Raw genomic sequence first — 15209 nt, forward strand, 5'->3', positions numbered from 1 at the left:
GTCATGAGGTGAGTCTAGTTCGTACCTCTGTCCCTGATGGGGTGGCTCCTGGTGAATCCACTTTGCGTTTTTTGCGGGGTCCGATGGCGGCTAGTGCTGTAAGGTTGGCATCTCGCTGCCTCATCTGGGCCAGTTCCTGTTGCTGCATCTGGAGAAGACAACAAAAAGTTTAGAAAATAACCATACCCTCTACAGGATATGTGGTGTAGCGTCGCCCCAGTATCACAATCATCTGTTTGGGTTAGTAAGTACGTCATGTGCAAGGTATCAATATGCATCAGTGACCCCAGTGCCATCCTGGCAAATTCAAGTACAGTCAATGTCTCTGTACAAAAAGTGACTCTTACACCCATAGTTATAATTTAATATATAAGGAAGGCATAAAGGAGGAAGATGTCCCCCGTCTTCCTTCTGTCTGTCCATCCATGTATTGTATAAGCTCTCCTGAGCCCAACAAAATGGAAGCCTGTTCTCAGCCATTAACAGGGCTTCTGTCAAAGATCAAGTGTGTGTGTGTGTGTGTGTGTGTGTGTGTGTGTGTGTGTGTGTGCGCGCGTGTAGTCACATGGTCTCATTGTGATTTTTGCAGTTTGTGATGTACAAGGGGAAAGTTGTGGGGAAGTATCGCCCAAGGTAATGTCATGTCTACCTGCAGGGCTGAAGGGGAACCCAGCGTTGCTGGGAGCTGCCCTTTCTATTGGGTGGATGTGTGAGGGCCTGGGGCCATGGCACAGAGGGTGTCAGCACTCCCTCCAACATGCAAACACACACACACAGACACACACACACACACACACAACACACACACGTGCCTATCAATCTTGGCCACAGCACAGGGAATGCCTTCCCACCAGCTTGCCTGCGTGCCTGCCTGCTGGGGGAGAGAGGCCTGGGTTGAAGCGAACAGGGACAATCAATGTGCGCTTTCATGTCTTTCATGTTCTTTTATGTTATCTCTCAGCATGCGTTCACTGGGCGCTGGTGTTTGTGTGAGGCATGTATGTTGTCTGATCAGGGGAAAATTCCATGTTACTTTCAGATGGCGCTCTGTAAAAGGTTGCTTTGGTGTATAAAGTCTGATCTAAAATGTGCATGCAGTTGCCTCTGATTTTCTCCGAAAACCCCGATGGCAAGGCATGCCCTTTAGGGTGTTGCCACTTCACATTTAGCACGGCGGAACTGTTGAAAGATTCAAACACGCTGACAACACAAAGTAGGGGAAATAATAGGAGTGGTACCAACCAGCTGAATATCTAAACTAAACCACATTTATTTGTCCGTTTTTAAAAAGGACGGTGTGAAAATGTGACACACTGTAGTGAAAACAAATGCTAATTAGTAACAACAGTATGGACAAGTCCATGACTCTCAGCAGTGTCAAGGATCTTAATACTATGCAAATGGGGACAGAGGGTATAACAGAGTCACAAACTGGGGATCGTAGCTGGATGAGGCAAACAGGCTGTGGATGATTATTGCCCTTGTCCACATGGCAAATGTAGCATTAACGTTATCAATGCTAACCTTATTAGGCTTTGCCACAAACAACACACAAATCTCTCCAGGCCTGACCTTAAAGAATCCCACTGCAAAGTGAGCTGGGAGAGAGCGATAGAGCAGAAGAGAGAGAGAGCGAGAGAGAGGGGGAGAGGGGGAGAGAGAGAGAGAGAGAGAGAGAGAGAGAGAGAGAGAGAGAGAGAGAGAGAGAGAGAGAGGGGTCCGCTATCTCACTGATGGCACCAGGATGCCGGCATCTCCGCCTGGCAGTTGGCACCAGGCATGGGCTCCCAGCGCCCACAGCAACTGCCTGCATTTTCAGATTTATGACTGTATGATAAATGAAGACTTCATTTTACCATCTGCAACCCTCCAGTCTGCGTTTCCCGTCAATAAAGAGCCCGCCATGACACAGGGAGACTGATTTCTGATTTCAATCTGGTGCCACTGTGCCGAGTCTACCTTCTTTTAATGACTGCCAACTGATACAAGCCAGAGTTGGACCAGGCTTTGCTAGATTTGTATTCCATTAGGACCTCTTTTGACCACCATTTAATTCACATAACATATATATGAAGTATGGTCATCCAGACACACAAAAGTGCACAAATGCAATGAAGTCCTGGCTCTGAAGGAATGTGGATGTATGTTGCCTTCGAAACAGTTTAAGTCTTCAGATTGCTGTCATAAACTGTCCTGAGCTGCACAGGGTCTGTTTAGGACATGAGGAGTTGGAGCTATTCCTTGGTCATAATTCAATTTGTATATTATCTTTTGGTGTTAAGCAAGTGATGCTTTTTATGAGTGTCTACATGCCACCAGTCCTACTCTTTACTAATGCTATCGGCCTGTTATGTCAGCCACCGAGGCATCATTTCGATAAGGAAATTAAAACTGTGAAAATGTGGACCATTGAAAGAATCTTTCTTTACCTTCTGGACTTGCCCTGTCAGCAATGTTAAGCCATAGATGCAATCATCACCGAAAACTGCAAAGGTCACTACAGAGAGTCGTCCCAGGCTGGAAGAATAACCAGCTGGCAGGATGCATACATTTGCCAAGTCCGATCAATGGTAACGCACAAATATCTGCTTCTCCAAAGTCACGTAAATACCAGTGCTTCCAGTCTGCCTGTATGCCCTTTTAAAGCAGGGAACTGGAACTTGTAAAGTCAAATTATTAGCAAAGGTCAGGAGATGTAGAACATTTTCAAGGTACCCGACAGAATCAATCAACAGCTTTGTTAGAAAGAGGTTTTAGTCTGGATGCAAAAAGCACAATGCCAGGTGATGACGTTATGGTCAGTGAGGGGAAATGGGAAGTGCACACAAACACAAATATGCACATTTCTGGGGAGGCACTTGTCGCAGGTGCATGAAGCTCTCTTACAGATTTTGAACGCCCTGCTACGTGTGTATCAGTTACCAGTCTGATGGCGCAATGTGCAAGTGCAAACATTGAAGCTCTGAATGTGATATTAATCAGATTAGGGCCTCTAATCACCAAGGCTCTCACAGTCACTCCTAATCTGCACTGAACGTTTGATTACAGCTAAAAATACACTGTTGGGTTTAGCTTCTACACATACTCTCTGCAAGAAGTAAAAAAAAACTCTCCTTTGAGAATAAATAACACCACCCAGTGTTTTATGGCAGCAAAAAACATACAACATAAAATTACCCACAGCCCACCCCAAAAATACAATATCTTTTTTCCTGCTATAAATGCTTCACATGCTTAAAAAAATCCAGGCCCTGGATATCAAATTACATGCATTCATCAGATTATTCGTGTCATGGGGTTATGTCCTGGAAGATTCTTCAAAATCATATTTAAATAAGACTAAGACCTCTAGTTTGAGGGCAGTTGAAGTTAATATTTATCAGCGATGCAGACGGCTGGTTTAACGCACAGCAGCTGAATCAGTACAGCTGGAGCGAATAATCTAAAAGGTGGGGCTGAGTAAAATGAAAGCTAAAGAATGTTATACAACATTGCTAATGTTTTCATTACTGATGTCTGTTATTGCCTTGTTGACTGAACTGATTCCGGCCCTTTTCAAAATGTGAATTACGCCCACTGCATTCAAATAAAGTCTTTCAAGATATGTCCATTTCTCAATGAGGGATTTTCACTATTTAGTTATGTATTAATATATGTAGATTTGAGCAGTTTGGATGAAATCCAATGCTTTTTATAACAGCACACTACACATGCTGTTGCCTGTAAGTAAGAACAAATCAGCTCTATGCATGGTTTGGTTTTATTATTGTTATTACAATTAGATTCAAGGGAGAAAATAAGAGAACATGCATGAATGTACACAACTGAAAACAATGACTGCTTTTTCGGTTAACTGTTTGCAACATCTTGTCTAACCTCAAGCTCTGTACCCTTAATAGATCGGTAAAAATGTCCATCAAGACCTAAATAAGAAATATCAGGGCTTTTTCTCAACACAGAAGAAAGAGCAGTATGTTCCCTTATGATGCAAAAATGTCCAAAATACGGCAAGAACCTTCGAGCGTTCTGATACGCTCGGAGTGAAGGGAGGCGGGGGGGTGAGCTGCAGGAGCCATGATGGCCAACCTGCCGTTCTCCATCTCTGCTGTTTTTAACAAAGGCTTTTCTCTCCATCCTCCCCTCCCTCCCTCCTCCTGGCCTGAGGGGCTGCTCGCGGCCCCCCAGACGCTTACAGACAGATGTCCTTGGTAGAGCAGAACACGCTCTGCTTGACGTCACAAGCAGCTACAAGGCTGTGAAGGAAGCTGAAGGGCTGTCTGCCCTGCAAAGACCGCGGCAGTACAAAAGCCAGACCGTGGGTTTTCAGTTGGTCTGTCTCTTCCCCTCCCCCTAGAAAGCTCTGGTCCAACAGGATACAGCGGGGAGCTTGTCAGTATATAGACATAACATATGCCACTTTTGGTTAACGCATCTTTTTCTCCAAAAGGACGTTTTAAACAAGGCTGGGTGGCTGCAGTGGGAATCAAATCTCATAGCTCCAACCCTTGCACTACTCGCCTATAGGCTGAGCTATAGGTCATAATAGAAGGTGTTTAATGAAGTGTGTATGGTGACAAGAATTAAGCTGCACCTAAATGAATCACTAGAAATGTATAAAATGATGTTTAATACATGGTACAAAACCTGGGTATGGTCAATGCTTTGCAAAGTACTACAGAAGTACGAGAAAGTGCAGTGAAGGCACTAAAGATGGCCACCTGACTGCTGATATCTGCTGTATTCTACCTCGCACTTCCTGCATCTTAAACATATTTGCATAATGGTGGGTTGCAAAATGTAGAGATGTACAATACAATAAGGCAGATTTTATGCCATGTACCTTCTTATATATCTAAAGCATCATGTATAACAGTTACTCTGTTACTCTTATGGGTGTGAGCACAGGCAGACGTGTTCATACATTTGTCAGCGTTGTCATAATAGCGCTGTCATCATGTGGACATTAACAAATGAAGAAATTTACTTCACGCAAGCCCCCGCAGCTATGCAGATAGAAAAAATGTGTAGGAATTAAACTATTTTTATTAAACTGTAAATCGAACCAAAACAGAATCTAGTAACTCTGTAGGAATGTTTAATATTCCACTAGTCTTAGCATCATGGCTCTCAGAATGGCAATGCTGTCCATCAGTCCACCATTTTCTTCCAGACCAAACGTGCAGGGATCCATGGCCAGGTTGGCAATAATAAAGACACGCACACAGACATTCACGGTTCCCTGAGGATGAATCCTTATGAAGGAGATCGTCTGACTTCTCCTCTACTGCCACCACACGGTTCACATTCATGGCTTTGAGTGACAACTCAACAACTATTGGATGGACTGTCATTATTTTGGCACAGATACTGATGTTCCCCTCCGGATGAATTGTAATAACTTTGGTGAATTTCTAAATTTTCCACATAGCACCATCATCATGACCAAATACCCGCAAAACCAATGATATTCCCATCAGCCTCAACTGTCCTTTGCATTGTGTGCTAATTGTCAAATGTTGACATGCTAACATGCTAAATCAGTGGTTCTCAAACTTTTCAGACACTGAAAAAGTTCACACCCACAGCCCAATATTTTAGTAATCATTAACAATGATAAGGACAGCAACTAATAGAAAAGGCAGTTTACTTTCCTTACAGAAATCATGTACTGTTCATTCAACTTAGTTTCACTGCACATTTTCCCCTGTGGCTACTGCTTCACAACATCAACCACGTGTGTATTATTGTTCTCAGTAAGCTTGATTTTAAAAGTGCAACCAGGCGCTGTATATTTAAAATTGTTAAGTTGAACACAGAGCCCTGCCTATTGAAACACTAGGTTAAAGGCATACCTCGTGCCTTAAAAAGTGACCACAAGGGGTCCTGACCAAGCTGTGACGAGTTGAGAGTGAGAATGTATTGTGCGCAGACCTTCATGGTTCCCACCCTCCAGGTCATCTACAGGGGGGTGCAGAGACCCCCAGTTTGAGAACCGCTGAGCTAAACTAAGATGGTGAACTTGTTAAACATTATACCTGCTTAGCATCAGCATGTTAGCATTGTCACTGTAAGCATATTAGCATGCTAATATCAGCTGTGCATTCATACAGCCTCGCACGGCTGCTTGATAGCTGCAAACCATTGCCTTTTCATATTAATTATACTTCATTCACTCTCTGATAAGTCAGAACATTATGATGCTGCATGAAAAATAACACTGATTCATCTCAAAAAGTTCTTTGTTTGTGTGCACGCACGCAAGATCAAAATCGTGTGTATAAATATTTCATGAATGAGGCCCTATGGAATTTGCAACAGGCAAAGACAGATATTCTTTCTTGAATTCATCAAATACGAATTACAAATAATGATTTTGTGTTTCAAATACCTATTTCAAGTGCCGGCATCCAAAGCAGTGCAGTGTGCGTTCCCTGCTACTTCACATGAGAGTGTTTTGACATTTTATGTACAGTATGTGTTTTACGCACGTCTGTAATCCATGGATCTCATTCACCTGACATCCACATGGCCAACATTACATGAACATCTGCGAGCTGCATCTTGAGGCCTTTCTTCATGTGAAGTGCCTGGCAGTTAGTTTGCTGCAGGGAGAAGGGCCATTTGCAGTAACCAATCACGTTTCACTTCTCCATCTGCAGTCAGACACTACAAAGAGATGAGTTCAGTCTCAAACTGCTAATGTAGGCAAGTCTTTGTGTTAAAACTGGATCGAGACGTGTACGACTTCCTCCACAGAACTCAGTAATTACATATGGCAGCGTTCCTCAAGAGGAAACATTCGAATGTTGACGCTGTATATGAAAATATATGTCTAATGTGTGCGTGGTGTTCGGTGCTGCACTGTGAGCTGTCATTTCTAATTAGTCTTAAAGGTATGAAGTTGAAATGTATTGTATTCAATGTTGAATGTATAATGTATACAGTAGAGTCACATGCATGGATTCAGTGCAGTATGTATTGACATTTCTCATCATAACCTTTACTGTTTTTATCAAACACAACACTTAAAACAATTCTATACCGATACCAATCTTCTTGAATAACAGATAATAAATCAATCCAGATCGAAGACATCTATCAAAAAATTCTTTGAGATTGTGCTTCACGATCTTTTCCAGCACACACAAATCCCCTTAAATATTCCATTAAATCTGTTTGTGATTATATTATTTTACCTATGGAGATGAATTCAAAATACATGCATGAGCTAATAGTCTTGGCTCAGAGTGTTCCTCTGAAGCTGAGTATGTCAGAAGTGTTTCCAGGGCCAAGGACCAATTATTCAGAGCCAACAGCCGTCCCTGGAGCTAAGGTCATTATGTGAGTGTCACTATCATGACCCTACGGTTCCTCCTCATCTGCAACTTATTTGCAGGAATTAAACCGTGTAGAGGGAGACTGTGTGAAATATGTGGATAAATTGAATGTGTCTAACAGACTTGATGCCTTTACTTCGGAGTAAGTATTATTTTTATAAATAATAACATTTGCACGGCACATTTTGCCAAGGAACAGTATTTAATGAAGGAGCCAGAAATCAGTGTTAAGCAGAATCTGACGGTGTTACACCGGAGCGTTGAGAGGAGAGTGGTGATCATTAAAAATACTGCTTATCTAAGGGAAAATTTCCTGCTTTAAATGTTCTCTCGCTTTGTCTCATTCTATGCTGGCGTGCTTCGTCTAGCAGTCTTCTCTCTCCCCGTCTCTCTCTTTCTTTTTTTTTTAACATTTAGATTCGCCGCTCGTCACCTTCTATTGATCACGCCTAATTTGCATCCAGGAAAAGATGAGAACTCAGATATTCACACTCCGAGAGAGGACGATGTCAATGATTTATTCATTTCCAAATCAAAAAAAAAAAGGAGTGAAAGGAAGGTAGATGAGAAGGGGAATCTTCATAGGCAGCAGGCGACTAGCAGGCTCTGAGGCTGGGCTCCTCTTCCCAACACCGCCCCCAGGCACATGGTGTGCAAGTCCTCCTAATTAACAAGGTGAATCATGCTGCCGCTCTCTAATTAGCCAACATGACAATCTAATGGAAACATGCAGGCCGAGCTGGCACACTTAGCATCACCTCACAAAGACCCCCGGTACTGTCCTTCCCATATGAATTCCACAAAAATGACACCTCTGATTTTAAATGGGAGAGAAGAGAAAAGGTGGGGCAGAGAGGTTCAGGGAAGTATGTTTTTGGGAGAGGTCAGAAGGGAGAAGTTAGCTGGTGAGGGTGCGGTGTTTTTTCTCTCCCCTTCCATCCTCCGTGTGCGGTGTTTGTTGCCTAATTGAAACGTGTCCTGCCTCCTGCCTCCCTCTCACTTATATCTCAGGCACAGGAGGCTGGCACCTCGCCACCAGCGTAGCTCAGCATGCCCAATTCCCCTGTCGCTTGAGTCCCAAGGAGTGCTCTCGCGCACAAAGAGAAAAGTGAACCTACAGGCTTTTACAGCGAGGAGACGAGTCGCTATCTCCCTCTGAGGCAAAAAAAAAAATCTCCTTTTTTGTTGTTTTCCTTCTCATTACAGCACTTTGTAATATTCGAAAACACACAGGAACACCAAAGGTACTTTTAAAGCCTGCTTCTTTTTTTTTCCCGTAATATGTCTTGAGGTGAAGAAAAACTGAAGTTGAGACTACCGACAACAAAGCAACAAATAAAAATAGGGTTAGTGTACTATCTTTAGGACCTACAAAACAGACCTTTCTTATGTGATAATTAAATTATCCACATCAACCCCTCTTTCAAAAAACATAGAAATTCAGTTGAAATTCTATTAAGTAAAAGGACACCTGCTAAACTAATGCATAACCTAATTTGCGAAAAAGAAACCGGTTTAAAAATACATGATCTTTCCACTTGAGGCGAACACGAGCGTAACGTTCTTCAACTCACAATCCCACGAGCTGACCGTGAATGCTGCTGCTCTGTTCATATTAAGGTATTGTGTATCTGCGAGGCCAGAAGACAAGAATATAACAACTATGAATTGGGACGCACAAAACAGCAGGAATTCTCTTTGAAAGTCAGCACAGAGAGGGAGAGAACGTGGAGGGGGTAGCAGGCTTTTGCCCTGGGGCCTGCCTAATAGGGGAGAGCGCCTCTTTGAGCTGAGCAGTTTGTGGAGGGCCAGAGGACCAGAGCCTATGAACTCGCAGATATAACTGGCCTAATAAAAACTAAGGGGCTGCTATATTGTCCTCTGACACACAAGAGCCTCTCCTCTCTGGAGAAGCGCGAGGCTCCGGCTGATGGAGCTTTCAGTGTGGGTGGATTCCAGTATTTCCATGACCTGGCCACTTGTGGAGGATGCCAGGCCAATCAAGAAACATGTATGTGTGCATTAAGACCTAATGTATGCTGGCAGAGCAGGGGGGGTTGAGGGTTAAATAACATACACAACATTCATGTGAACAGTGCTTTATCACATGAGCAATGAGGCAAAATATGCTAAATCTAACCATGGCTATGCATGTGTCATGTGAGTATCCGTCTAATACAACTCACAGATTCCAACATATATGTGTTTGTGCAGCAGGGAAGGATGTATAACATGCAAGGTTGAAAGTTGAGCCAGGGCACAACTCATATGGTAGAGGTTCGAGATATTTCAGGCCATGCTGGTGCATCGAAATGGGCAAAAGAAAATCTCTCATTGCCTGAAGACAAAAAATATTTGAGGAAAATAATTCGGACAAAAACCTTTGAGAATCCTATAGGACAGCTCTCTGTTTCACACAAGTCCTCTGGAATCCCTCTGAGCTAGAAGATGAGTCTTTCTGCGAGGGCATGGTAGAGTGGAAGACCGGAGAAAGAGCAATAGTTTGAGTCCTTAACCAACTCGCGTTAACAATGCTCTTCAGTGGAAATATTAGCATTCTTGGCACAGTGTGGTTTGCTTTAGCAGCTGGACAAGCTCTAACAGGGGCTTTTGGACAGATTTTGGCCAGCTGCAGTAGCCAATTTGTCTTTCTCCTCTCCCCTCGTCTCTCTCTGCCTGTCCCTGCTCCACTCCTCTTCTCCAGTTCACTCGTTTCCTGTGTCCAGTTGTGCCTGCAGACGCGGTTGCGATGATGAATCTGTGGCTGCAGTGTGTCTGTGTGTCTGACATTGTGATGTATCTCTACTGGCCTTAACTCCCTCTCTATCTCTCCCTGCCTCCCCTCTCTTTCTCCCCCCCAAGTCTCCTTTTCTCTCCATCTCTTTGTCTCTGTCTCTCTCTCTCTCTCTCTCTCTCTCTCTCTCTCTCTCTCTCATTGTCTCACTCTCAATAACTAGGCATTGCCTGGCCTCCTACCTCAGTGATGGAACAGACAGAACACACAGACCCACCAACGACAACAACAACAAACAGGAACTGAGCTCCACGATTTGCCCATTGATTTTCACTGGGGGCATTTCTGAAATAGCCCATCTGACCTTTCGGCCAAATGGTAGTGAATGGAGGAAACAGAGGCGCTAGACCGCTCTGCCTCTCTCTCTCTCACACGCAAAACCTCTGCCAGCGTCTATCTGACCAGCTTGCTCTGCTGGTGACAAGGCTGTGGGTTAGGTTGCTGGTGCAAACACACAATGAGTAGCGTTGTTTGACTAAAATCCTAGAGCCCTGCCAGCGACACCTTGAGCCTACAATGTTCCCGAGCCCTCAATACAAAACTACTGGACAAAAAACACTATACAGTTAATTTTGGTATTTTTTGGGTCTAATATCACAGTTGAGTTTATCCTGAGACCAGGTCTAAAGGACATGTTAATGAGGAATCATTAAAAACCAAATGTGCTATCCCTTTGGGAGCATAAATCTGCTCTGTAAAGTTCATGGCAAATTCATTTGCGTAGTTGAGATACTGTATGTTGTGTCTGAAGGTGGCACAAGCAGAAAACTCTTATTGCTCACAATAGACATGTTTCATCTGCTGGGGAGAATGAATGTGCTCCATGAAAGTCATGGCAATCAGCCTGTTAGATTCTGATATTTGGCCTGATAGAGGCACTGAAGGAAAGATGACAAAAACTTTAGGGATTACACAAAAACACAAACACCAAAGTGTTGGATGGACTGACTGACCAGCAGGCTCAGGAGGACAGGAGGTGGATCCCACTGGGAAACTGACTCAGGGCTCCACCAAACAGCACATTTAGATTGTGAAGTAACGATCTATTTCATCTAAACATTTGTTCTGTATATTAAGATATACAGAATGTGAAATGGTGAGAACTAACAATTCGGTTATGGCTGTGGCTCAGGAGGTAGAGCGGTCATCCGCCAATCAGGAGGTCGGTGGTTCGATCCCTGGCCTCGGCAGTCCACATGCTGAAGTATCACTGGGCAAGATACTGAACCCCAAAACTGTCCCTGATTCTGCGCCATCAGTGTGAATTTGTGCGTAAGTTGCTTTGGTTAAAAGCGTCTGCCAAATGACTAATTGTTATTAGTTTTTCCTCTAAATTGAGGCTCTAAGGATGGAGGTGTTACATGTATAGATGACAAAGTGGTTTCAGGCAAATTTGTGATTATGGCCAATATAAGTGAAATGGACTTGACTTGACGGTCAACCTGAGGTTGACCATTCATGCCATCATTTGCTTATCACAGATTAACGCCAGGCCGCTGGACTGATCTGCAACCATAGTTTCATGACACACAGCGCCTGCCTTTTTAAAAGCAAATCATGCGCCAGCACAATTTGCACGCCAACACTTGGTTCAAGTATATAACACGTCGTAATTCCATCTCCCCAAAATGATGATTGTTTGGTGGCGGTGGTTGTTTTGTATGCGCATGTGTGCGTGACCACGAAGAGGAGCTTAAAGAGAGGCTGGCTCCTCTGCCCGTCGCCTGGAAGAGTAGCTCGGGCTCATTATCCTGATGAAATTTGCACAGATGTGCGAGCTGCCGACAGACTCTGCAGTGACACAAACAGCCAGCTCAGGTGATGAAAACCGGAGAGGCGCGGGGGCTGAGAAACGACGGCCATTAAGCAAAAGAGAAAGAGGTGAGGGAGGGTGGGAGAGAGGTGTGGTGTGTGTGTGTGTGTGTGTGTTGGGAGGTGGGGGGGGTCAGTTGGGGGGTAGGGAGTCTCTCTTGGGAGAAAGCATTACATAAAGTAACAATTTCCAAACCACCTTCTTAAAATTCCAGATGAAAATGAAAATGTGCATACGTGCACACAGCGTCTCCTCACGAGGCACTAATCTGGCCGTATCCAGATGACGAGCGGACTGCCACTTAACAGGGAGGAGATCCACTTTGATCACATGGCCCCTGGGGCTAAACCTATCACGCTGCCTATTACGCTGCTTCATTTGCATATGTGGGGCTTATGGGTAGGCTGAGATCTAGAGTGAATGTTCTAAACTGCAGCAGGGCTCAATGTTGCTAGAAAGAAATGTCCAGGAGAGACGCAGAGAAAAGACTCTCTACCAGTAGCCAGAGGTAAGAGAAGTCCACTTGTCACTTGAAGGTCACAAGTTCAACACCGCAGACTGGCTAAGTAAATCCTTAAAATTTTAGTAGTTTGGCCAAATAAAAACACTGAGCAGCGCTGGAGCAAGGCGTTTACAGTTCCAACTAAATGTAAATGGCTGAGCGGCTGACATTAAAAGACAGTGGTTGCACTGGGGAGCAGTCGGGTGGAAAATTGCAGAACTGTCTAAGTATAAATTAGGGCGTTAGTGAGAAAAGTGCATACGTGCTCAGTAAACTTTACCTGGATAAATAAAAGGCTCTTTAAAAAGAGCATGAGACTTAGAAGAAACCACGTCTGCTTCTGAAGTTCTACATCAACAGCAACAACAACAACAACAACAGGTGAATGGTGGCTGTTTTATCCTCCTGCCTACTCAGACTACTCTATGGAAGCTCCACACAATCCTCTTGATCCTTGTTAGCGAGCCAAGGACTGAAAGCACCCAGTGAAGTTCTTCTGGAGTAAACAAAGAAAAAAACAAACACAAACTTCCGCTGTGACAGAACTATTTCGTTTTGCGTAAACAACATTAACCAACCACTAAAAGAAGAGTGGTCTACTTTCTGGGGTCCACTGGGAATTTTCCCATATACGAGACCTGCACTTAAAATGAACAGGATGTAGAGTCGTACCACCAACAGAAGTGCACGACATCAGTAAAACATTTCCCAATTTGTAACACTACATGTTGTGACTTGGCCTATTACTTGAAGAAGGAAATAACTTTTTTTACTCTGCAGCAGCAAAAGTTAACGTAGAGCATGAATTGGTTTATCTGAAAGCCTCATTCACCTTTCAGTTGTTCTTTTTATGCTCGTACTGAACTATTGTCGCAATTTGACTCATTTCCAAAGAGAAATGAAAACAAAATGTTTGTTTTCTCTCTTTGAAGCCACGACTTCGGAAGTAGGTTGAGAGACAGATATTATGGTTTTGCATTACATCAAAATGGCATTAGCAAATATCATTAAGAAAAAGGACTGAGATGAAGAAATGAATACTGGATAAACCCACAAAGGCAACGACCGTTACGATTGTATAACCTTCCCCTGATCGCCCATCAGTCAAACAATGGGCTCTATTAAGTCAAAATTCAACCTGGTGCGAGATGAAGAGGCTGAAACAGATGAATAAAAGAAAAAGAAGGGGGGTGGAGGAAGAGGAGGGCGTCTTTGGTGCGCAGAAAATCCTTCTCCACACATGGGTATCAATCGCCGCGAATAATTCCTCAAACTTTTTTAAGTCCGACTTTAAATGGCATTACATATGTAGTGAGGCATGAAAAATTAATACGCTGGAGTCGGGGAAATGTCAAGGGTAATGATCTCCGCAGCAGCTTACCTCCTTAGCTTTCTGTTTCAGTCGAGCTTGCTCTGGGTCCTCTTGCCTGGAGCGACTCTGTGGAGTAAAGGGGGGGAAAAACACAGGTTAACAGCTGGTTTAAGGAGCCCACCCCACACCCCCCCATCGCTACTCATCTGTTGCTGCTGCAGCAAAAATAGTGCAAAATGGGAACAGGATACAGAGGTGTCAAGGACATCGTATTTGAATTCAGAGAAGTGCAATGGAGCGCCCCCCGGGGGGCGGTGGCCTTTAAACCCGCTCCAAATCCAGCCCTAAATAAGCTGCTGCAGGGGGATTCTAATCAAAAGAGGTTATTAAAAATTCTGCACGAGCCAGCACACACACACAATCACAGACACACACACACACACACACAGGGCAAAGGATGTTGGTGAGTATCAGTGGCAGTGGCTGTGTATGTGTGTGTCACTGTGAGCCAGTGTGGCCATCCGTTGCTGTGTGTGTGTGTGTGTGTGTGTGTGTGTGTGTGTGTGTGTGTCCCTGGCGTAACAACACAGCACTTCTATTTTAATCAGCCAGCCAAGATCTGGGTGAATGTACTTGTCCCTGGGAATCCTTCACCACACAGCCAAACGTACATGTACGGCTGACCACTGCAGGCAATACGGACAGATTATGGTACTACACACACACGGAGTGCTGTTATGTTGTGGGTTTGGATATAATCCGTGTAGTCTTATTTTTGCCGGATTAACCAAAATTAGGTCAGGCCCATAAAAAAAACATGTTTTTCGCTTATTGTTCAACATGTCTTTTGGCAAATTACAGCGATGTAGTTAAATACCTGTCTTTTAATTTACTAACACATTTCAAAAGGTGTGTCACGAGAAGATAAGGTAAAGGATAAGACAATAAAATGGCCCTTCAACATATTTCCGAACAAACTCTGAACATCATAGAGTAAGAATATCTATTGTGGTTTTATACTTCATTTCTCCTTCCAATTCCAAATCAATCAGAGCGAGCGCTCGGCCTCCCTCCAAAGCAGGACCCCCACTCCTGCCTCAACCCTCTACCTCCCTTTCTCCCCTCATCTTCCCCGCCTCATGGATGGAGAGCCGCTCCTCCTAGCCTTCCTGCTAATTGGCTTTAAATATATCAGGCGGTTCACGTACTGGTCGGTATCGCAACTAAGACTAATGTGTTTGCCCTCCGGTCGGCCGGAGCATCCCTCAAGACTTGAGTCATATTTTAAATGGACGGCGTAGAGGAGGGGAAGGCTTGTTGTGAAGGAAGGAGGAGAGGAGACGGGGGTGGAGGGGATTATTTTAGTGGGATTCTTATTCAGGAGGTCAAATTAGCGGGCGCCCGAGCAGGAGAGAGGCAGGCAGGCAGGAGGGGAGGTGGGTGGAGGAGGA

The 15209-nt window shown here is 44.1% G+C and overlaps 1 protein-coding gene across 2 annotated transcripts in view; it reads right to left on the minus strand.

Moving 5' to 3' along the window:
- LOC143330245 (transcription initiation factor TFIID subunit 4) overlaps nt 1-15209 on the minus strand; it is an 88415-nt gene that overhangs the window by 28173 nt on the left and 45033 nt on the right. For both annotated transcript variants that reach the window (XM_076746681.1, XM_076746770.1), the window contains 2 exons: nt 13828-13884; nt 26-148 (listed from right to left, as the gene is read on the minus strand). In XM_076746681.1, coding sequence (XP_076602796.1) covers nt 26-148; nt 13828-13884 — 180 coding nt within the window. The remainder of the gene's footprint in view (nt 1-25; nt 149-13827; nt 13885-15209) is intronic.

Source organism: Chaetodon auriga, chromosome 1 (genome assembly GCF_051107435.1).
Source record: "Chaetodon auriga isolate fChaAug3 chromosome 1, fChaAug3.hap1, whole genome shotgun sequence".
Taxonomy (NCBI): Eukaryota; Metazoa; Chordata; class Actinopteri; order Chaetodontiformes; family Chaetodontidae; genus Chaetodon; species Chaetodon auriga.